A 24,213-nucleotide genomic window follows, 5' to 3' on the forward strand; every position below is an offset into this window, starting at 1 on the left:
CTGGGCCCACGTAGGTGGGATGCGGCGGGGAGAGGGGTGAGAAGCCGGCAGCCTGCAGCGTTTGGCGCCCGGCTCGGCGGGACTCGGGGCCGCGGCTGGAGGAATGGGGGGCCGGAAGCGCGGATGCTAGGGGGCACCCACAGCTCTTTTGCGGTTCGCGGTCGGGAGGGACCGGGCCCGCCCGGCCGCGCGCGGACTCCGCCTCCAGCGCTCTCGGCACCGCCCCGGCCCCTCCTCCGTCAGCTCTTCCCCGGGCGCGCCTGGCACGCCGGCCGCAGCGGTCCTAGTGGCGGCCGCCGGAGCCTGAGCCATGCGAGTCGCGGGCCTGGGTGCGCTCCCGGGGCTGGCGCTGCCTCTACTTTTGGCCGGGGTCGGGGTGTTGACGGCTGCTTCGCCCCCAGCCCCTCCGCTCTTCAACGTGAGCCTGGACGCGGCGCCCGAGCTGCGCTGGCTGCCGGTGCTGCGGCACTTTGACCTGGACTTCGTGCGCGCCGCGATGGCACACATTCTTGGGTGAGCGCGGGCGCGGGGGGGGGACCCTCGGGACACCGGTCCGCGTGCGCAAGCCCACATGCGCTCTGCCCACCAGGCTGTAAACCGAGCCGCTTTACCCCTCCCCTCCGTGAGGTCTTGCCCTCTACCCCAACCTCCTCACTGGCCTCAGCAGGGTGCAAAGGCAGCGGCGACGAGAACTGGCATTTGCTGCTGTTCTGGGAGGCGTCGGGCTTGAGGAGGCTTGAGGACGATCGGGGCGGCTGGTTTGACTTTCAAGTTTGGTGTCACCAGTGGTACGCCCTTCCTCCAGCCATTCTGGATCAGGGTGGTGCTCAGGTTGTCACCCGTTTGCTCAACTCAGAGTAGAGAGCTCAGCCCACACCCTCCTTGCAAGCCTCGCTCGCCCCCCAAGTCCGCCCCTTTGGGGACCACGCTCGCTCGCCCCCCAAGTCCGCCCCTTTGGGGACCACGCTCGCTCGCCCCCCAAGTCCGCCCCTTTGGGGACCACGCTCGCTCGCCCCCCAAGTCCGCCCCTTTGGGGACCACGCTCTCTCGCCCTACCTCCCCTTCCGAGTTTTCTTTTTCCCTCCGGGATGCTGCGGGTTGGGTGATGTGCACCCTGGGCCGTCGGCCCCTCTGGGAAAGGGAGGAACCTAGCATTCACCCCTAACGATAAGAGCTTTAGGAAGCACCCCACCACCGATACACACACACTGACACCCCTTCAGCCTCTGAGCAGGTCAAACACCCTCGCGGCTCTTCGTTTTTAGGAATAGGGTCCCCAAGTGGGTCCACGCGTTGATTGGAAAGGTGGTCGGGGAGCTGGCTGCCTTCCTGCCCCAGCCCTTCACAGATGAGATCCGGGGCATGTGCGAAGTCCTGAACTACGACCTGGCCGACTGCCTGCTTCTCAACCTGGCTTACGAGACCACCGCGTGAGTGTCCCGCGCTAGCGTGGGTTAACTGGGATTCACCGGGGACTCCTGTCACATCTGGGTGGGAGGAGACATAACTTCCAGTGCGATAAAAACAGGGTGGTGACTGGGCTGTCCTGAAACCTCCAGTGCTTCCTCTTTGCCTCTCTGGATAAATCTGAGCAGCAGATCATGGGCTTCGAGAAGGAAGGCCGCTTCTCTGAATCAGCATTGAACTTTTCCTCGAACTGAAGCCCCTGTTTCCTACCCCCACCAAACCGGTATTATTCCACTTTACAAACTCTGCTCAACAGGTACTATAACAGGAAGTTTTTACAACTAACCCCACTCTCATCCAGACTGTCTAACCAAGCGACCCTGCAGCCTTATAATGCAGGGGGTCATCCCAGTCCTTATTTGTCCCTCTGCATTTATCCCTCCGTGTTGGTCATGGTTAGAGATCCTGACTCCTCTGTCAGAGGCTGGACCCTCCAGGGTCAGGGTCATAGGGAACACTGTTCTGGCTAATAGTGAGATCCAGTATTTGGTTCACAGGGTGGGCATGATAAAATGGCACACAGAAGTGAAAGCACTTAAGAGTGTGTGGTTGATCCCAGACCAAGTTCAGGGAGAGTCTTAAGTCTTTCCTGGATTAGTAGGAGGTCCTGGAATTGACCTGGTTTCTGTCTTCAGGATTTACTGTTTTGCCACCAGACCAGCCGTATCTAGCAACATACTCAATGGCTTCTGACTGCCAAAAGATGATGGGGCGGGGGTGGGGAGAAGTGTATTCTTGGGATAACCAAGCTTTACCGCCCTCTGGCATCTTCCCTGAACACCTAGGCAGGTTAGGTTAAGAAGCACTGAGTGCCTCCCTCTTTAAGGAAACACACAGATGAGACACACACTTTTTTGCTTTTTTTTTTTTTTTTTAATATTTGAGAGAGAGTGAGAGACAGAGTGTGAACTGAGGAGGTACAGAGAGAGAGAGGGAGACAGAATCTGAAGCAGGTTCCAGGCTCTGAACCGTCAGTACAGAGTGCAATCTGGGGCTTGAACTTGTGAACCACGAGATCATGACCTGGGCCCGAGTCTGACGCTCAACCAACTGAGCCCTCAGGCACCCCATAATTTTTTTTAATGTTTATTTTTGAAAGAGAGAGAGAGAGAGAGAGAGACGGAGGCTGAGCGGGGAGAAGCAAAGAGAGAGGGAGACACAGAATCCAAAGCAGGCTCCAGGCTCGGAGCTGTCAGCACAGAGCCGGACATGGGTCTTGAACCCATGAACCACGGGATCACGACCTGAGCCAAAATTGGACACTTAACTGACTGAGCCATCTAGGCGCCCCCCCCAACTTCCTTTTTTAAACAAACAAAAAAATTAACATTTATTTTCTCCTATTATAAAAGTAATATGTAATCAATATAGAAAATTAGTACATACAGAAAAGTATAAAGAAAATTAACTACAATCCTGTTACTTAGAAATAACCAAAAGCCCTTCAGAGTACTTCCTCTCAGTTTTGTTTGTGTGGATATACGTATCTTTTCCCAGAATTGGGCATGCTGTGTGTAAGTATTTTCCACTGTATGTAATTTAAGGTACATTACATATTCTCAGAGGAATTGAACATTTAGATATCTTAACAAAGCTCTTCCTCTTTTCCTCAGAATACTTTTCTCTGGCTGGGGGTTCTTAAAGGATCCTTTTCTCTTGTTAGCTCTGTGCTGGGAGCCCCGAGGGGACAGGAAAAAGACCAAGCACAGAATGGTTTAAGGACCATTGTACTTGCTCTGAGAAATTCATAGAAGAGAAGTAAGTTTGAACTAGCTTTGAATGGTATATTAAATAAACCACACACTGCCAAGCAGAGGAATAAGCGAAGTTCAGGGGTCCAGCTGAGCCCAGAATGGGTCAGTTTCAAATTTAGATTTAGGATGAAATTCTCCTTCAGTATGTTTTCTTTTTTTTTTTTAATTTTTTTTCAATGTTTATTTATTTTTGGGACAGAGAGAGACAGAGCATGAACGGGGGAGGGGCAGAGAGAGAGGCAGACACAGAATCGGAAACAGGCTCCAGGCTCTGAGCCATCAGCCCAGAGCCTGACGCGGGGCTCGAACTCACGGACCGCGAGATCGTGACCTGGCTGAAGTCGGACGCTTAACCGACTGCGCCACCCAGGCGCCCCATCCTTCAGTATGTTTTCAATGCCAATTGTATTGAAGGCAAAGGTCTAGTAATACCAAATGAACACTGATGAATTGTTTCAGTTGTGCTTTTCATCTTGAATTCTGGATCCATATTCTTATATAAGGATCATATACCATGTGTATCTATTACAAGGAGAAAAATTGTTTTACTTTAAGGATCTTTTTAATGAAAAATTCATTTTCCTTTGTCTTATTTTTCTCATTCATTCATACTGTACTTTTCTATTTTTTCAGATTCTGCACCAGTATTGTGGCTCAAGACTCCAAAGGCCACATTTACCATGGCCGGAATCTAGATTATCCTTTTGGAGATTTCTTACGCAAGTTGACCGTGGATGTGCAGTTCTTAAAGAATGGGCAGGTATAGTTCGTACAGTATAAGATTCAGATTCAGAAGTCAGAGAGACTTGCTAACCAAAGTCAGCAATCATTAGAATGGCCTGCTGGTTAATGTGTAAGACACAAAAGACATCAGGGGCATCAGGGTGGCTGGCTGTTAACTGTCCGACTTCACCGTGGGTCATGATCTCGCTGCTCAGGAGTTCATGAGAGCCTCATGAGAGCCTCCGCATCAGGCTCTGTGCTGACAGCTCAGAGCCTGGAGCCTGCTTCAGATTCTGTGTGTCTCTCTCTCTGCACCCCCCCCCCCACTTGCACCCTGTCTCTCGCTCTCAAAAACATGAATAAATGTTAAAAAAAAGAAGAAGAAGAAAAGACAAAGATACAAAAGACATCAAACTCCTGGAAAAACAAAGCCGCAAGAGGTTTGTGTCAATTATGCTCCTAGGAAGAAGGGTCATTTATGATTATTGAGCATCTACTTAAAGAGGTCAACCAGTTTTCCTTAGGGAAATCTCTCTTGGGGTATGATCCCTCGTCCACTTACCCTGCTGAGTCAGCTCTTTCGTTGTTCAGACTGCTTCTGGAATAGGGAGGGGCTCTGTGATGTAATGGCTAGAAACAGCCAACTTTGAAGCCTGAATTTGAATCTGGTTTAAATTCTGCTTCTTCCTTTGAGAACATAGGAAATTATTTAGACCCATTTTGCAGACACAGCTCAGAGAGGTTAATGATTACTTTGTGGAGGTAGTTATAAAGGTTACATGAAGTAATGTCTGCAAAGCATGTGAAAATGATTGATAAATAGTGGCCAAATAATAAATGGCCCTTCACTCTACAAGTACTTCCACAGCACTCTGTTAAGTATGATCTTTAAAAGTTATACTTGGATCAGGGCGCCTGGGTGGCTTAGTCTGTTAACCGACTGACTTCGGCTCAGGTCATGATCTCCCTGTCTGTGAGTTCAAGCCCCACATCAGGCTCTGTGCTGACAGCTCAGAGCCTGGAGCCTGCTTCGGATTCTGTGTCTCCCTCTCTCTCTGTCCCTTCCCTGCTTGCATGCACACGCATGCACACACACGCACACGTGCTCTCTCTCAAAATAAATGAATAAACTGAAACAAAGGGAAAAAAAATGAAGAAATACTTCAAGCGAAAGTTTCTCATTTTTTCATTTCATCCCTTCACCACTGTTAACAATTTGATTTATAGCTGAAGAATTACTTCAAAAATGTTTTTAAGTTGTAACAATGATAATATACATGCATACTGAATTCCAAATCTACTAAGATGTTTTCTAAGGTTTATTTATTTATTTTGAGAGAAAGAGAGAGAGCAGGAGAGGGGCAGAGAGAGAGAGGGAGAGAGAGAATCCCAAGCAGGCTCAGCGCTGTCAGTGCAGAGCCTGATGTGGGGCTTGAATTCATGAACCTTGAGATCATGACCTGAGCCAAAATCAAGAGTTGGATGCCTAACCGATTGATCCAACAAGTGCCCCTAAAATGTTAGCAGTTATTACTGGATGATGGGACCATAATTCTTTTCATTGACTACTTTCTGCTTCTCTCCATTATTTACAGTGAGCAAAAATTCTAGTTAGACAAAGGAATAAGTGCAGCAAAAATAGATTATTCCAACTGCTCCCTCTAGAATTCATCCTGTTACTGCTTTGTTTGTTCCTATGTATCCTGGAGCTCCCATGAGAACTAGCCTGCAGGTGTGGCTCAACTCTTAGTGCTCAAGTTGTGATTACCAAGTCAAACAGTTTACCCTTGAGCATTGTCTTTCTGCTAGGGGCTCAGGCCAAGAAATTGTTTTGCTAAATTAAGAACAGGTTATCCACAAAATAATTAATCTCTTATTCTTGTCTGTTCATAATTTAAAAAAATGTTTATTTATTTTTGAGAGAGAGAGAGTGGGAAAAGGGCAGAGAGAGAGGTGGGAGGACAGAGGATCTGAAGCAGGCTCTGTGCTGAGAGTGGAGAGCCTGATACAGGGCTCGAACTCATGAACTGTGAGATCGTGACCTGAGTGGAAATGGGACACTTAATCAACCAAGCCATAATTTTTAAGTCATTTTCACATACCGTTTCTCATTAGATCCTCACCACAGCCCTGTGAGCAGCCACAGTCAACATTTTCATCCTCATTTTCCAGATGAGTGGAAAATGTATTACATTTAATTACATGAGTGTATCATGTATTATAAAATACCTTGGAAACTACAATGTGATTTTAATTTTCAAACTTTAATTTGCTTAGCCCTTCAAGAGTGACACTAATGTGAGAGTCAGTGTATCATGTGAATGAAGTGACGATATAATTACTTTTTTTCTTCATATAATTATGTTTTGTAAAGGCTTTTAGTGGCAAGGTAGGATTATTCCCCGTTTACTGCCATGAATGGAAATGGGGAGAATTCATGGAAAACCCTCAATGAGTCTGGAAAAGGTCATTTATAAGGCCAGTGCATTTCTCCCTTGCAATTTAGCTATCATAAATTAATTTTACAACCAGATGACGGTAGATGGGGCACCTGGATGGCTCAGTTGGTTAACCGTCAGACTTCGGCTCAGGTCAGGTCAGTCAGTGAGTTTGAGCCCCCTCCCCCCCCCCCACCCCTCCCCCCAGGGCTTCGTGCTGACAGCTCAGAGCCTAGAGCTGCCTTGGATTCTGTCTCTCCCTTGCTCTCTCTGCCCCTCCCCCGCTTACGCTCTGTCTCTCAAAAATGAATAAATGTTAAAAAAAATTTAAAAATAGGGGTGCCTGGGTGACTCAGTCGGTTGAACTTCCTACTTCAGCTCAGGTCATGATCTCATAGTCCTTGAGTTCGAGCCCCGCCTCGGGCTCTGTGCTGACAGCTCAAAACCTGGAGCCTGCTTCAGATTCTGTGTCTCCCTCTCTCTCTGACCCTCCCCCGTTCATGCTCTGTCTCTCTCTGTTTCAAAAATAAAATAAAATATTAAAAAATAATTAAAAAATAAAAACAAAACCAAAAAACCCCAACCAGATGAGATAGAAATAAGAAATTTTAAAAATTACAGACTTAAAATTCAGCTTTCTTTCTTTTCTTTTTTTTTTTTTTTTTAAACTAGGCTTCATGCCCAATGTGGGGATTGACCTCACAATCCTGAGATCAAGAGTCAAATGATCCACTGGGCACCCCTTGATATTTAGCTTTCTAAGGAAAAATATTAACCTAGGCCTGTTTGTTTCTCAAAATATAAAAATATTAGTTAACCTTTATTGAATGGGTACTATTCTATCTCTTTTAAAAATGAAGTTAAGGACAGATGGGGGGCTCAGTTGGTTGGATGTCTGACTCTTGATTTTGTCTTAGCTTATGATCTCACAGTTCATGGAGGCCAGCCTCACATCAGGCTCCATGGTGACAACATGGAGCCTGCTTGGGATTCTCTCTCTCTCCCTCTCTCTCTGCCCCTCCTCCACTCTCATGCATGGTTTCTGTCTCTCTCTCTCTCTCTCTCTCTCTCTCTCTCTCTCTCTCTGAAAATAAATAAATAAACTTAAAAAATGAAATCTGGTATGTGTAGTAACTGCTAGAGTTTGATTTTTCTCCTTATAGTAATAGAGTGGTATCTTGCAATCATTGGAACTCATTACCTAAATTTAAAGTGGGAGTGATCCCTGTAATTCATGGGATAATCATGAGGATTAAATGAGAGGTACATATAAAATAAATTTTTTAATATTTAAAATGTAAATATGATTATTACAAACAGTTTCACTTCCCCTTACCTCACAGAGCTTATAAGATGCATGATATTTATCTCTTATAATCAAATCAACACAAGTTTTTAATCAGAGCCCATTTGCCATTTCAGGGTTGGAGTTTCTCAGTCTTTTTGGGGTAGGATCCCCTTTGGTGAAGCCTGTGATCCCTTCTCAGAATGTCTTATAGTACATAAAATAAAATGCATGGATTACAAAGAAAACCAGTTACATTAAAATGTAGCCATTTTAACATTAAAACAAAATTTTTAAGCCATTTAAAAATGTTTCTCAACACATTAGTAAATGTTAGCAGTGTATCTAATAACTACCATAATTTCAGGGTAGTGAGAGGTATGAGTGGTATTTCAGGATATATAATTATATCAAGATAGGTATGACACCATTATATATATGAAAATATCTCCAGTATCTACAGGTGGCAGAATCCTAGGCACTGCTATGACCTCATGATTTGTTGGCATGCATCCCTTACTGAGGGAGGGAAATCTCAGGAATGGGTGAAAATAAAGCTGCACCTTTTTTTCCCATATTCAAGATCACAGATCCATTGACTTCTATTCATGGAATCCCAAGGTTATACCTTCCGAAAGGCTCTTTGAGAGATTTTATTATGTTGGAACTTATAAGAAAAAAAATCCATGCGTGAGACAAAACAGATGATTTCAGTGTGTATTTGGCTGGATTGGCAAAGTGATACCTTACCTCTTGATTTCAGGTTGCATTCACGGGAACCACGTTTATTGGCTATGTAGGATTATGGACCGGTCAGAGTCCACGCAAGTTTACAATTTCTGGCGATGAACGAGGTAATCAAAACAAATTCCTGAGCGTTTTCAGCCATAGTCCTGGTCAATTCTATCCAAGTATGCTTCATTTGCTCCCACACCTGAAAGTATGGACAAACACCTACTACACTACGTAACCGGTACTTCCGTTCTAGTTGGGGAAAGAGACAGTGTGCATAAAAGCAATGAAGATGATCTCAGGTAGTGTTAAGTGCTACAAAGCAAGGAAAACTAGAAGATGTAATAGATAACAAAGGAGGGAGTTGGGCTGTTATTACGGGTAATGGGATCCAGGAGCCAGGTCTGCAGAAGCTGGGGAAATTCTAGAAACAAAACATCCCTGGCGGATTCTAGAAACAAGAGAGGGTAGTGTAGTTACAGCATGGGAGACTGACATTGGAGGTGGAGATGAAAGCTGAGGCCATGGTGAGGGTCACGACAAAGAGCTTGGATTTTAAGTGTAATGGAAGCCCGAGGAGAATTTTAGGCCAGGACGTGAACAGATCTGATTTATATTTCTATCACTTTGGCTGCTAGATATCTAGAAGCTGGATTGTGTTGGGTTAATGTGGAAGCAGAAGACTGTTAGGAAGCTGTCATGGTAATCCAGAGGGTATGTGTTGGTGTTGTATAGGCAACATCTATAAAGCACTCTGTAGTTCACTGTGCATTTTCTTGTACGTTTTCTCAGTAGACCTCACAACCGTCCTGTTAGATAGGCAGGACTGATATTATTAGCCCCATTCATTATGCGGAGGAAGAAACAGGCTGTGACGTGAAGTGACAGCTGGTAAGCAGGAGAGGTGCTTCTCAAACTGATCGCCTGGGTCCTGCCCAGTTGCTGTTTGTTATATGACTGTACTGCCGTTCCCCAAGGCTCGGGGGATCTCATTCAGTTCTCTGGGAAACCCACAGTTCAACAAACTCATGTCTCCGTCCTCGGGAACTTGCAGCTGAGCTAAGAAGAAAGAAAGTTTAGTGTTGGTCATCTGATGAAACCCTGATTGACTTCACGTTGTTGTTTCCTTTAGTTAGGTCTGTTCTTACCTTTTTACATAAGTCTCTAACAGGAAGACGCTGGTTGAGTCTATCAATGCTCAGTAGTTAGTTCTTTATCCTAATGGATTTCTTCAGCATTTTCCCAAAAGTCTTTTATGAGTGAGACAGGTTCTCAATCAGTGGTACTCAAACCACAGCATGACACTTACTAAGGTTCTACCTTAGTAAAACCTTAGTAAAACTGGCTGTAAACAAGTGTATATTTATTTAAAAGCTGGGCTTTGTTTCCATCATCTTGTGACTCAAATTGTTTAACAAACTGATTGGTAGAACCTAATGTACAAGTAGTTTAAAAATAACTGAGTTATTCTTGTGACATGTACGTTTAACTAAATACTGTCAAACTGCTTTTTCAAAACTTATTTTATCATTTTAATGAAAAGTAGTTATATTTTAATCTGCTAAGATTGAGTTAAAATTCCTGAACAATAAGATAACATCGCTTGGTTAATAGAAGTGAGATACTCAGGTTTCTGGACATTATGGAGAGTGCCATAATGGGAAAAGGTATGGATAGGAGGGCGGCTAACAAATGGCATAGAGTTTGGGGAGGCTTAACAAACCACCTGGCAGTTAAGATCTGACTCCAGAGCCAGCCTGCCCAGTTTGTCTTGGTGCGGTCCCTTGCTAGCTTGGTGACCACAACCAAGGTGCTTAACCTGTCTGTGCTTTAGTTTCCTCCCCTGGAAAGCCAGGGATGATGGTGGCTGCTGTGAGGATGAAATGATTCATGTACGTGAAGCCCCCAGAGCGATGCTTGGCACAAAGTAAGGGCCATGGATGCATTTGTTGTCATTGTCACATCTCTGGGTCTGACCTCTGAGCCCCAGACTGGAGATGCCTTCTCGGCAAGGTGCGAGGTATCTCACACTTGACTTGCTAAGCCAATCTCTTGTTTTTTCTTTTCCCCTTTTCTTGCTCTCACTCTGGCTCTACCCAGATCTGTTCCTCCCCTGGTTTTCCATGCTTCAGGATATGGCAATTGTACTGCACTGATTGTACCGGGAGGATTTTTTGATCCCTCACTCTCTGGGTCTTGTCAGCTCTACCAACAAAACTAGATTGTCCCTGGCCATTTTCTCCACCTCCACTGCTCGGCTAGCCGTTCAGGTTCACACCTGAACTGCTGTAGTCGAGGTTCGTGTGGTCTCACTGCTTCTCACTGTCCTATAATTCTTTCTCTTCCCAACAGAGGGCATGATCAGGTTGTTCCCCTGTTCAAAACCCGTAATGAATTTCCATTTCACTTATAACAATTAGTCCCGACTCTTACCCTCAAAACTCTATGTGGCCACCTGCTACACCTTATTTTGTGCCTGTCTCCTTCTCCCTCACGGCACCAGCATGTTTCTTTTTCTGATATCTCCCAAGCTTGTCCTCGCCTTAGGGCCCTGACAGCCAACCAAGCCTTCTATCTGGAATGTTCTGTCCGTCTTAGAGCAAATGTCTACAACACAGAGAGGCTATCTTTAACATTCCTCAAAGAATCCTCCCTCATCACTCATGATTATATTATTCTGTTTTATTTCTTTTATAATAGTTATCAAAATCTTGTTTGCTTAACAGCACACTAATTTCACTGTTAAATTCCAGGGGTCTGGACTAGATCACAATATGGCACATAGCAAATGATCAGTGCTTACGTCTTGAATGAAGAGTTCTCTTAGGAAATAAATCCTCAATGATTTTTTAAGATGTTAAAAAAATAATTTTGGAGAATGATTGTAAATTTGTATACTTTTTAAAATGTGAGCCCAAATCAAACTTAAAGTTCTGAAAGATATGTATTCTAATCCCTTATTGAGCCACTTCTCTTGATAGCTACGTAATTCTGTTTTGCTTGGGATAATTAGTAGAATTATTTCCTTTAACACAATTATCATTGTTTCTAGGCATGAAAGTTTATATATATATATATATATAAAGTATATATATATATTATATATATATATAAAGTATATATATATATTATATATATATATAAAGTATATATATACAGAATGTTCATGTATGCATGTATATACACACAGAACATTTCCAAATCCCTGGAAATTTGTAATATGTGTAATATGTAATATATATATTACATATTTTCATGTGTGTCATGAAATTTGGGCTTTATCTTTGAAAGCTGCATACCAATAAAATTACTCTCATCCACTAACTTTTCTCTCTCATCGGCTTGTACTATGGGGAAGAAATAAGATTTAAGGAATTTTAAAATGTGGCACGTGGGCAACAATTCATATATATACTTATTGTTTCTTCTTCAACTCGGCAGATGAAGGCTGGTGGTGGGAGAATGTGATTGCTGCCCTTTTTCAGAGACACTCTGTGATCAGCTGGCTTATCCGCACTGTGAGTACTTCCCCTGTTGAGCCCACCACACCCTAACTTCATCCTCTGTGTGCGTGTTGTAATGCTCTGTGTCATTTCACAATATTATTTTTCATGTAGAAAGCTCCTAATAGTCAAGGCTTGCAAATAAAAAGGATTACAAAATCACATCAAACTTTGTGATAATAAGTATCAAAGATAAACAGGGCTGGACACTAATTAAAGGAGTAGTTATGAATTATAAATTTCCAATTATAAAATAAGTCATGGGCATGCAACCTGCAGCATGGCCACTATAGTTAATAATACTGTATTGAATAGTTGAAAGTTGTTAAGGGTAGATCTTAAAAGTCCTCATACAAGGGAAAAAAAATTTGGTAACTATGTATAGTGACAGATGTTAGTTATTGTGGTGATCATTTTGCAATATATGCAAATATTGAATCATTACATTGTATGCCTGAAACCAAATATAATGTTATATGTCTGTGCCGACAGCTCCCAGCCTGGAGCCTTCTTTGGGTTCTGTGTCTCCCTCTCCCTCTGCACATCTCCCACTTGCGCTCTGTGTGTGTCTCTCTCTCTCTCAAAAAATGAATAAACATTAAAAAAATTTAATGTTATATGTCAGTTAAAGACATAAATAAGTGATCAAGATAGATTTTAATCAGTAGTATACTATACCGTTGCAGTAGGGAAAAGTGTCCAATGTGAACTGAACTCAACTTTGACTTATACAGAGGTGACTGGGTGTTTTAAAGGGAAAATGAGGGAATTGAGAGGGGTGTCAACAGGGGCTCAGTAGCGTCAGAGAAGTGAAACTTTACACAAAAAGTGGAAGAGAGGGGTTGTTCATGAAAAGCCTATCTGAGATTGCTAACTGGTGCTTTTCAAAGTTAGCTTCCTACCCTCCTGCAGAGACTAGAAAACAGGGGCCCCAGTTTTAAGTGTTGTCTGGAACAAATAGTAAATTCTTTGGGCAGCCTTATTTTCTCAGGCAGCGCTATAAGAGGGGCTAGGGTCACCTTAGGGATGTAGCCTTGAGCTGTTAGAAACTATGTTAATTTTCTGATGAGTGGATAAATAAGATGTAGTGTATATATACAACGGGATATATACAACTCAACAATGAAAAGTAATGAAATCTTGCCATTTGCAACAATGTGGATGGAACTGGAGGGTATTATGCTAAGTGAAATAAGTCAGTCAGAGAAAGACAGTTATCACATGTCTTCACTCATATGTAGAATTTGAGAAACTGAACAGAAGACTGGGGGAAGGGAAGGGGAAAAAAAACAGTTATAAACACACAGAGATGCAAGCTATAGGAGACTCTTAAATACAGAGAACAAACTGAGGGTTGATGGGGGGGCAGGGGAGAGGGGAAAATGGGTGATGGGCATTGAGGAGGGCACTTGTTGGGATGAGCACTGGGTGTTGTATGTAAGTGATGAATCACAGGAATCTACCCCCAAAACCAAGAGCACCCTGTATACACTGTATGTTAGCTGACTTGACAATAAACTGTGTGTATATATATATATATACATATATATACATATATATATATGACAATAAATTATATTTTTAAAACATAATAATAAAAATATAAAATAAAGCCAAGAATAATACCATGAAAAAAAATAAAAGAAACTATGTTAGTGTTTGTTCAGTCCTTATAGGCCAAGGTTAAGGCCTTATCAAGAAGGGGGCTCAGAGGATCCTAGCTAGTTTGGTCAAGGAGAGAATCTTTGTTGTAGGCCACAGTTTTAGCCTGTAGTTTTATCTAAATAGCTGATTGAGATAAGAGATGACATTATGCTTTTCTGCTGCTAACAATGTCCTCTCCTTTTAGAGGGCAAATAGAATTAGCAAAGCAAAGAAAGGCATTAAGAAAGTAGTTCTGCATACAACAGAAAGAAAGTCTGCTTTACAAGACCTATTAAGCAGCAAAGTTCCAGGCCACGTATAAATTGTGATTTCACTACAGTAAACACATTTTCAGGAGCTCATCTCTGGTGCACAGATCTGGTCCTGCCCAGCTTTAGCTTTTTTGGCCCTTCTTCCCCTTGCTTTAATATATATATTTTTTAACGTGTATTTATTTTTGAGACAGAGAGAGACAGAGCATGAACGGGGGAGGGGCAGAGAGAGAGGGAAACACAGAATCTGGGCCATCAGCCCAGAGCCTGATGCGGGGCTCGAACTCACGGACCGTGAGATCGTGACCTGAGCCGAAGTCGGACGCCTAACCGACTGAGCCACCCAGGCGCCCCCCCCCCCCCTTCTTCCCCTTGCTTTAAATAACCTTAGCCCCTCTGGACTTGCAGTGCTCCTCAACTTCTTACCTGGATACTTCCTGAAAATGGTGACAAACTATGCATCCTTCACACATTTTTATGATGGCCTCTAAAACTTTTCATTATAAGATTAAAAAGCTACAAAAAATCCAGTGTATTGTAAATGTTGCCATTTAAAAATAAAACTGGAATTTACATCCACCTGGTGAAATCCAAACACCAAAATGATTTTTAAATGCTTTAGATGTAATTTACATACAGTGAAATTAAGGGTTTGGTTCAATGTGTTTTGACAGCTGTACATACTCATTTATCCATCCATGTAAGTACCAACAAAACAAGGTACAGAACATCCCCCAGTCCCTGGAAACTTCCCTCCTGCTCCATTCTAGCCAATTCCTAACCTCCTCTGACACCCTCCCTCAATGAAACCACACTGACCTCTATCACCACAGACAAGTTTGCCTGTTCTAGAACGCATAGAAATGAAATCCTGGAGTAGGGACTCTTTCTTTCACTCAGCCTAATGTTTTTCAAATTCATCCATGTTGTTTGTATCACTAGCTCATTTCTTTCTATTGCTGAAGATTATTCAGTTGTGTGAATATGACACAATTTATTCATTTTCCAGTTGATGGGCATTGGGCTGTTTCCAGTATTGGGCTATTATGAGTAAGCCTGCTGTAGAAAATCTTGTACAAGTCTTTTTGTAAACACGTATGTCCATTTCAGTTGAGTAAGTACTTAAGAGTAGAATTGCTGGGTCGTAAGGTAGATGTATTTAATTGAGGTGCAATGCCATACGATTCATCTATTTAAAGTATACAACTTCCTGGGTTTTAGTACATTCAGAGTTGTGCAACCATCTCTACAATCAATTTTAGAACATTTTCATTACCCTTTAGCAGTCAGTGACCATTTCCTTCATTTCCTGAACCAAACAGATGAGGTACATGTTTCATCCTGACTTTTGCCACCTGAATGAAGTAAGTCACCACTGCCACCGGCATTTCTTACTGACGTTCTTTGCTTTTTTTCTCGTAGGACTCTGTTAGAGGCAACGAATTACTTGATAGTAATCGTGGGATGGTATAGGCAACATAAAACAATGTTCCATCACTGCCTCGCTAGAATTTTGCTGAGTTCAGAACAAACCAGTTCAAGCCTAAATACCTCACCCTAGCAGGAATGCGTGTACGGCAGGGGAAAGTCCACAAAGCCCTGCCGTGACTTGATGGTCTATGGTGCTGAATGATGGCACCTTTGCAGACACTAATATTTTGAATAGTTCTTTTGTTTGACTTTACCCCCACCCCCACCCCTGACACAGTGCCTTGGCCATATTCGGGATGGGTGAGCAGAAAACGTACTTTCCAAAAGTGGTACAGAGTGATTTTGAAGATGCAGGTGGGAAGGGCAGGCCCCATACCACAGGACCGTTCTTGAGCAGATCGGCTTAAGCAAGGAGCACCTATGGAAGCTGAAGATATGGAAAGTGATCCCCTTAATGGTCCATGCCACAGACCTTTGGAAGTCTTCACGAACCCCCGGGGGTAGGACTATCAGCACACCCTGCTCTGATGCAGCATGCTGTCTTTCATCTCCAAGACTTTGCCAACTCTTCCATCAAGCTAGAGCTGCCCAACCCCACAACTATGACTTTCCGCCAGCCTGACTTCCATTTGTCCCTTTGGCCTCAGATTGTGCAATACCTCCCTGGAATACTTCCTTGATGCCCTGGGTGAGGCTGGGTCCTCTGCTATGGCTTTTGTAGCAACTCCTTCTCCTATGTTGACACTCCTTACCTTGTGTCAGCACTGGCCATTGACTTTCCTGTCATCCTTGGAAGTTTGGAGTGAACAAGGTTTGGTCAGTCATAGTCACTGCTCTGTTCCCCACACCAGCACTGTGCCTAGCACATAGTAGGTATTCAGAAGTACCTGTTGAAAGAACAAGTGGATGAGGAAACATGGGGAGTCCTTTGTGAAGGTGACCTGCCTAGAAAGCACACAGCCCATGTTTGGTGAGCCAGGCCTAGAACTTGTCAGCAGGTCTTTCCAGTTGTGAGAAAAAATCCTGCTGCTGTTGGCTGCCCACTGATGACATCGCAGGAGCCCTGATGACAGGAGGAGGAGGAGGTCAGAGCGGGTTAAGATGGTAGCCATGGCTTAATATATCAGGAGAATGTGCTTTGGCCCATTTGTCCATCAGTTGGTGTGGCAGATAACTGCTGTGTGTGGTGATGCTAATGTGGGTTTGTCTCTTTGTTCAGACCCTGAGTGAGTCGGAAAACTTTGATGCAGCTGTTTATAAATTGGCCAACACACCCCTTATTGCTGGTGTTTATTATATTGTTGGTGGTGCGTCCCCTCGGGAAGGAGTGGTCATCACGAGGAACAGAAATGGCCCCGCAGACATTTGGCCTCTAGATCCTTTAAATGGAGCGTGAGTAGAATGAGAACTCATTTTGTATCAAGAATTTTTTTACTTGATGAAACTAGAGGTATTCTTTTTGTTTTCATATATTTCTTCTTCAGCTATGTGCCAGATGACCTTGGGTAAGACAAGATGATGTGCTTTGTTGTAGGTGGTTCCGAGTTGAGACAAATTATGACCACTGGAAGCCAGTACCTGAGAAAGATGACCGAAGGTAGGCATCTATACACTTTGTGCTTTACAGTGCTTTCTTGGGGTCAGGAGAATGTGTCCTTTTTTTTTTTTTTTTTTAACATTTATTTATTTTTGAGACAGAGAGAGACAGAGCATGAATAGGGGAGGGTCAGAGAGAAAGGGAGACACAGAATCTGAAATAGGCTCCAGGCTCTGAGCTGTCAGCACAGAGCCTGACACGGGGCTCGAACACACGGACTGCGAGATCATGACCTGAGAGGAAGTTGGACGCTTAACCGACTGAGCCACCCAGGCGCCCCCCTCTTTTTTTTTAATTTTTTTTAACGGAATGTGTCCTTTAAAAAAAAAAGTTTATTATTTTTGAGAGAGAGAGCAGGAAAGGGGTAGAGGTGGGGGGTGGGGGGGACAGCAGGCTCCCTGCTGACAGCAGAGATCCCAATGTGGGGTTTGAACTCACGAACCATGAGATCATGACCTGAGCCGAAGTGGGATGTTTAACCGACTGAGCCACCCATGCACCCCAGATGTGCCATTTTTATGACAAGAACTGGAGAGGACTGCAGGTGCTGTCCCCTCCCAGAACATGTACCTGGTTCCCCTCACCAGTGTCTTGGCCAGGATGGGAGAGTGTAATGTGTAGTGGAGGGTCTTAGCGGTTGGTTGGGTGTTGGAGGGTAAGACTTGCCGTGGCCTCAGGGTCAGGAGGCCTGTGTTCCATCACCAGCTCTGTTAATGACTCACTGGGTTGCCTCTTGAGACTCTCTCTACTCATGTGTAAAAGGAAAGGACAGAACAAGGTTTGTGGTTTTCTATGTAAGCCTTTTTTGGAAGGAAAACATGTCCCTTAATGAAATAAATAAACCAGTTAGGGGCTTTCTTTGGCCCTTCTCATTTCGAAAGTTTTGTAAGTCATTGCATCCCCAAAGAGCAGGTAGTTATGTATTTCCCCCTGGCTTTACTGCCCCACGTGTTTGGAACAACTATTTATGCAACACATTTTCACCATCCCAGCTTCCTTGAGCAGATGGTGCCAGTAGGCCTGGCTGTTGAATTAATTTTGCCATGGTGGTCTGAGATTAGGCAGGAAGCATGTTTGAGGGCTGGAACCTTTGTTTGGTGAAAGGAGATCATGCAGTCAGGCCTTATCTTGAGCCTCCTGGTATGGGAGCTGGTGGGATTCAGGTTTACCTGAGGTGCCCAGTAACCTCTGACCATTCTCCTTACAGGACGCCTGCCATGAAAGCGCTTAATGCCACAGGCCAGGAAAACCTCAGCCTGGAGACGCTCTTCCAGGTAACTTCCATGGGGCGTGATGTCCAGCTTTTACCCTGGATGTTTGTTGTCTTTGTTAATAGTGATTAAAGTGTTGGAGTCAGTTTCACCTGGTTGAAAACATTTTTTAAAAGCCAGATGAATTAAAAAAAAAAAAAGATGACATTTTGTGAACTTGCGTCAGTATAGGCTAAAAAGTATTCATCTTCACTCAAGTGTTTCTGCATGTTAAAAAAAGACACAGTTGGGGGTGCCTGGGTGGCTCAGTCGGTTGAGCCTCCGACTTCCGCTCAGGTCATGATCTCACAGCTTGTGAGTTCAAGCCCCGCATTGGGCTCTGTGCTGACAGCTCAGAGCCTGGAACCTACTTCAGATTCTGTGTCTCCCTCTCCCTCTGCCCTTCCCCTGCTCACGCTCTGTCTCTCTCTGTCTCTCAATAATAAATAAACGTTAAAAAATTTTTTTTTAATTAATAAAAAAAATAATAAAAATTTTAAAAAGACACAGTTGTATATATGTTCACTGTTTAAAGGGAGAAAGGATTCAAAAGTCTAACTCTGTAGACCCCAAGACATGCTAGAGTGCTAAGTGCTTTTATTCTTCCTAGGGATATTCTACATGTATTTCTTCTACCTTTTTAATAGTCTTTGTAATATGATTGTTTCCTATGCAGGTTTTGTCAGTGTTTCCGGTTTGTAACAAGTAAGTGACACTTAAACACATCTGTTCATACATCACCCCAGAATGGGGGTTCTGGGGGCCTCTACAAGTCAGGCTTTCTAGGTGCTGTGGACACAGCAGTGAATCAAACAAGTTGTCTGCTCTCATGGAACTAGCATTTTACTGGGGGGAAGTAGGGAGGAGGTGGGGAGGGGGAGATAAACAAATATATCATAAGTCAGGTGAGAAGTCCGTAAAGAAAAACAAAGGTAAAGAGGATAGAGGGATCCGGAAGGAAGAGGGCAGAGATGTGTTCATCCTAAGTCAGTCTGGTAGTTGGGACTGCCTTCACTGGTTATGAGCGCTGTAATTTCACTCTGTTAAAACTAAACTTTAGGGGCACCTGGGTGTGTCAGTCAGTTAAGCATCTGACTCTTGATCTCTGCTCAGATCATGATCTCATGGTTCATGGGATTGAACCCTGCTTTGGGCTCTGCGCTGACAGCATGGAGCCTGCTTGGGATAAATAAATAAACTAAAAGTTAAAAAACAAAACAAAACTAAACTAAACTGTAGACGCTGTTGGCTTCCCTTTAACTTCCTAAAACTTTCTGCTACCACCATGCTCAGTCCACAGATAAATTAGCATCTATGCTATTGTTTCTTTGTTAGCCTGTGCCCTTGATAGTAGCATCCTGTGAGCACTGGCTTCTTGGGTCTAACAACCTAGGGTTTTACCCACATAGTCTTCTGAAGTGAAACCCTGGGCCGTAGCTGCCACTGTCACAGGAAGCTCTTCATTAAATCTGAGAGGCAGCCACAAGACTTATACAGGAAACTCCGAAGGTCCACTGTCTCCATCACAGCAAAGCTGGCTAGACCAACAGCCTACTTTTTATCACCATTCAAGGTGATGCTTTATTGTCTTACCCTCACCCAGGACTAGCTCATGGGGATGCAGACACTTTTTTTTTTGCTTAGTGAGGTGGGGCTTAATTTAATGAAATGAAGGAGGAAGCATCTGCAAGTCAAAACAGTTTTATCTCCTTTTACTTCAATAAATTCCCAAACCCAGCATTTCCTACCCTCCCATCATTATTTTATTTGCTTTCTCCAAGGCAAGAATATCAAAATGGTCCTCTTCAGGAAATAGCCTAATACAGGCAAAACCTATAAAGTGATTTTTAGTTTCAAATACCCAATTGATTTTTTTTTCTTTGAAATGATCCTCCTTTACACAAATACAAAATAGTTTTCCTGATGGCCTCTAGAATAACTTTTGTATACAGGTACTTTTAAGATTCCTTAGCTGTGATGATATTTTTAAAACTGGTGGTTCATTTTGTATCATAATAGGAATGTATCTTCAAATTGTCCCTTGGAAGTTTTTTCTGTAAGTAGGGCCTGATAAAAAGATTAACACTAAAAAATTTATTCTGTGAGCAATATTCTAACAGCCAATACAGAAAAACAAATTAGCCAGTAATTTACCACTCCAGTAAATGAACCATTTGGGTAATAGGTGATACCCAGGGTTATGCTAGTAAACTAGCTTTTGGGTGGGAGCGGGTTTGGGGGGCCAAAAAACAAACCAAAGACCCCCATGTATTGTAGCATTAATTGACTTCCTGGTGTCAGTACTCCCACATAGCGTATTTCAAGCTTATGATTGGCTCCTGAACTTCCTACATGTTTAACAATTGGCTCTCACCAGCCTGTAGGAGGCAGCTCCAACATACAGCTGACTGTATCCCTTCCAGTAGGGCACAATTTTGCCCTTCTAATATTTTTTTGTAAAATAGGGTATTCTTTTTTGGGTGTTCTTATGGTTTTAAAAATAATTATATAAATGGTAACTATATCTTTAAAACATTACTATTATAATAAAATACTATTATGATAATAAAATATAATAAAAATTACTATTATAAATAAAATAAAAATAAAATAAAATAAAATAAAATAAAAATAAAATTATATTTATTTTTAAAAAAACATTGCTCATGCCATGAACAGCCCTGGTCATTTTAAACATGTGCCCCATAGCCAACTGAATATAGTGTAGTTGAGTTCAGCATTCTCTAGTTGTTAGTTTTTCCCCTATTAAAATTCTGAAATACATGTATTTGTACATCCCCCTTCCCCACCGCCCCACCTTTGGATTCTTTTCCCTGGCTGAATTCCCAGAATTCAGAGTAGAGTTTCTGAGTTAAAGGCTATCAATGTTTAAATGGCTTAGGAAATATTTTGTTGAAATAGAATTAGAAATTGTAAACAGTTAACCAAGGAACATTTTTCTCTGTTGTATAACTGAAAACCTGAGAGGACCTGCATTTAAAGAATAACCACCATTGAGCCAGAATTAACACAGATCACTGACTCTCAGGCCCTTTGCTTAGAATGATTCCTGGCAATGGAAGCTCTTCCCTGTGTAAAGTTAACAGAAAGAAGTCTTGAACAGAAGCCGTTAGCTCTATGCTGCCACCTTGTGCTGTGCTACAAAATCACACTCACTTGCAATAGATCTCCATCCTCTGAGGTGGCTGTAAGCAGAGAAAATATTAAAGTAGTGAAGGAGGGGCTCCTGGGTGGCCTAGCCGGTTAAGCATCTGACTCTTGGTTTCAGCTCATGTCATGATCTCACGGTTCCATGAGTTCGAGCCCCACGTCGGGCTCTGTGCTGACAGTGCAGAGCCTGCTTGGGATTCTCTGTCTCCCTCTCTGCCCCTCTCCCACTTGTGTTGTCTCTGTCTCTCTCAAAACAAATAAATAAACTTATAAATAAATAAATAAATAAATAAATAAATAAATAAATAAATAAAGTAGCGATGGAGAATAGAATTATGGCCAAAGCAAATAAGCTGCTGAATTCCCTTGGACTAGCTCTGCATGCACTCATAGTGCTGTCTTCAGCCAGGGGTACAATTTATCTGTGGGCCCCAGGGCCACTAGTTCTGCAACAACCCAGCTCCAAATGCTTTGAGCTGGTGATTGGGACAAGAGGTAGATGATGAAGGGAGTCAGGGAAAGGGGTCCTATTGTGTGTGTGCATGCATGCGTGTGTGCTCATGTTGTTCAGGTCTCTTGCTGTGCAGTATGTTGAGTAAATGACATTGCACTTTGCATCCTTAGATCTGGGTAAGATGTGATCCCTGAGATTTAGAGGCTCCACTCTGGCCTTCCTCTGACCGTCGCTTGATGTAAGGAGTCCACTGGGCCAGGAGCATTTGCCCAGCTAGTCTGGCCCAACTACCTAGTACCCTGGAATTCTCAGCCCAAAGAGCTCCAGGCCTGTGTGGTCCACTGTCCTGGGTGGTATTCTCCTGATGGCAGTGTGCAGCCACTGTGGATATCTGTGCTTGGTGGGTGGCCAAGGGATGGCTTTTCCCTGGGGTCATGCTTGAAGCCTGAATGCAAAGGCTGAGGTGTCCACATACGTGCCTTGTGGGATCGGGCAGAGCAAGGGGTGAGGGCCACAAGAGCTGGCATCCCTCACTGCCACAGTGTGGAACTCTGAGGAGTCTGAGCATTTTAAATTTGAACTTGGCCTTCCATAGTATTGTCAAAATAGGAAGGACACTGTGATCACTTGCGTTATAAATTTTAAATATTCTGACATATATGGGCTTCTATTTGTATTATTGTCTTGGGTCCTGAGGACAATGGGGACAATTAGGGAAGGGCTTGGTGTTTTTTTTTCCTCTTTGGAATATTAGAGGAAATGATATGTATATAAAAATTCCTCTCATCATTTTCAGCTATACAATTTATACCACAGTAATGAGTGCTGCTAACCCAGAGAAGTACACGACGAGGATCAGAAACCTGGGTTAAAAGTAAGTAAGCAGAAGAGTGGATTCCACCATGCTGTGAAAGTTTTGCTAGTTTATTGTTGGCGACGTCTGTGGGTGTGTGCTGGCATTTCTCACAGAACGTGGTGACATCTTTAACATTTGTACGTATGGAATATGTTCTGACAGACATCCGGCAAATGATTGTCATTTGTGTGAGACTCGCGTCACTCTTAGGTATTTATTTTGAATTGTTTGTATGAGAGCTAATCTACTCTTGCCCGGTGTCCTTTGTCCCTTATTAAAACCTATTCTCAGGGCAAAGTGTTACCTCTTCACTTACACAGTATCTGGGGAGAGTGATAGTGAGGCAGGCCCAGCGCATTTTCAACCTGAGAAGACAGATAATGAAGGCAAAGGACACCTGCAGAGTTTATTTCAGGCAATGGTGAGCCCATAGGTGAGGGGAGGGACATGAGAAAGCAGGAGTCCTTTCTGCTGTCCCTGAAACCAAACCCAGTTTTCCCTAATGCAAGGGTTGTCTGGAGCTTGTAAACCTGGCCTGATGTTTTAGTCATTTGCTTATCATGGGGGTGTTAAAAACCAGTGTTTGAATTAAGTACATGTATTCTTCTTCCCTTACAGATGATTTTTTAAAAACGAAACTCTCGAAGAGCTGTACGTTAAAAAACAAAGTAAAAGGATTGCATTATTTTAGGAACAATACGGGTTCTTTCCTCATTAAAGTTTTCAATCTTGTGAAGTGGGGGGCAGGAAGGCCCCTCTGGAGCTGGTTTCGGTAAAGTGGGTAATAGGCTTGCATTCACTTCCCTTCATCATTTGCCTTGACCCTCTCTAAGCTTTGTCTCAAAGATAGTTGGTCTCAGAGGTCAAGCCCTATCCTTGGGCTTTAGTTCCAGCTTCTTAGCACAATATGTGGCAATGTTGTCATACCTCAGCTTATGAAGAAATGAGCTGGCAAGACATCTTTGCTTATTGTGAAGTGCTTCTGGAAGAGTCTGAGAAAAAAAGATTATTCGAAAAGAAATGGAGAAATGTGGTTGAAGAGAGCCTGTTTGAATGTTCGTTAGCCTGAGCTTTGATCATGTATTTCCAATGTGATGGGATTCTCACTTTTCATAATTTGTCGAATGTTTCTTTAAGCAGACTGATGGGCCTCCTTTTTCTAAATAGCTACTTTCTTACTGCTTTTTGAAAGCAGTTTGAAAACAAAATTATGTCTGATTGTCACTTTTCACTAGTTAATAAAATGTTGCAAGGGATGTCAGCAAGAAGAATAAAATTGTCTTCCAAGATACTGAATATTGTGTTCTCTCTACATTCTTACCCCTGACGTTGTGTGGTTCTGGACAGCTGTCCTGAGGAAGCAGCTCTGGGAGATGTTATTTAAGCACAAGGATTGAGAGGGGTGCGTAGCTGTGTTGTAGAATTTGACTTTTTTTTTTTTCATATGTATAAGAAAGAAACTTCTCTGAGGATGAAGTCAGAAAAGGTTAAAATGCATGAACAATGAATCAATTGGATGTTCCTGTTTAGTGTTCCAGCAGGAACGAAGGAAAATGGAATGGCCGCAGGGAAGTGTTAGCCAGGCTTGGGTCACCACTGCGTCACCATACTGCCCACCTCGTTAGCAGCACACAAT

At 43.1% G+C, this 24,213-nt stretch overlaps 1 protein-coding gene across 1 annotated transcript; it reads left to right on the plus strand.

Annotated features, from left to right (window-relative positions):
* Positions 1–226: 226 nt before the first annotated feature.
* Positions 227–23,873, plus strand: NAAA (N-acylethanolamine acid amidase). Its single transcript, XM_019829942.3, has 11 exons — positions 227–513; positions 1,266–1,430; positions 3,855–3,981; positions 8,431–8,521; positions 11,841–11,917; positions 16,469–16,641; positions 16,784–16,846; positions 18,054–18,120; positions 18,773–18,801; positions 22,518–22,595; positions 23,196–23,873. Exons 1-10 carry the CDS (start codon positions 311–313, stop codon positions 22,591–22,593), a joined length of 1,071 nt encoding a protein of 356 aa, XP_019685501.2. The 5' UTR covers positions 227–310; the 3' UTR covers positions 22,594–22,595; positions 23,196–23,873.
* Positions 23,874–24,213: the final 340 nt, after the last annotated feature.

The sequence above is a fragment of the Felis catus genome, chromosome B1, assembly GCF_018350175.1.
Source record: "Felis catus isolate Fca126 chromosome B1, F.catus_Fca126_mat1.0, whole genome shotgun sequence".
Taxonomy (NCBI): domain Eukaryota; kingdom Metazoa; phylum Chordata; class Mammalia; order Carnivora; family Felidae; genus Felis; species Felis catus.

Bases quoted from the DNA above. Each gene is read 5' to 3' on its own strand.
- NAAA (XM_019829942.3), top strand. From the start codon at position 311: ATGCGAGTCGCGGGCCTGGGTGCGCTCCCGGGGCTGGCGCTGCCTCTA. The intron at 3,982-8,430 runs GTATAGTTCGTA...TCTTGATTTCAG, and splicing joins AGTTCTTAAAGAATGGGCAG to GTTGCATTCACGGGAACCAC. The intron at 11,918-16,468 runs GTGAGTACTTCC...CTCTTTGTTCAG, and splicing joins TCAGCTGGCTTATCCGCACT to ACCCTGAGTGAGTCGGAAAA.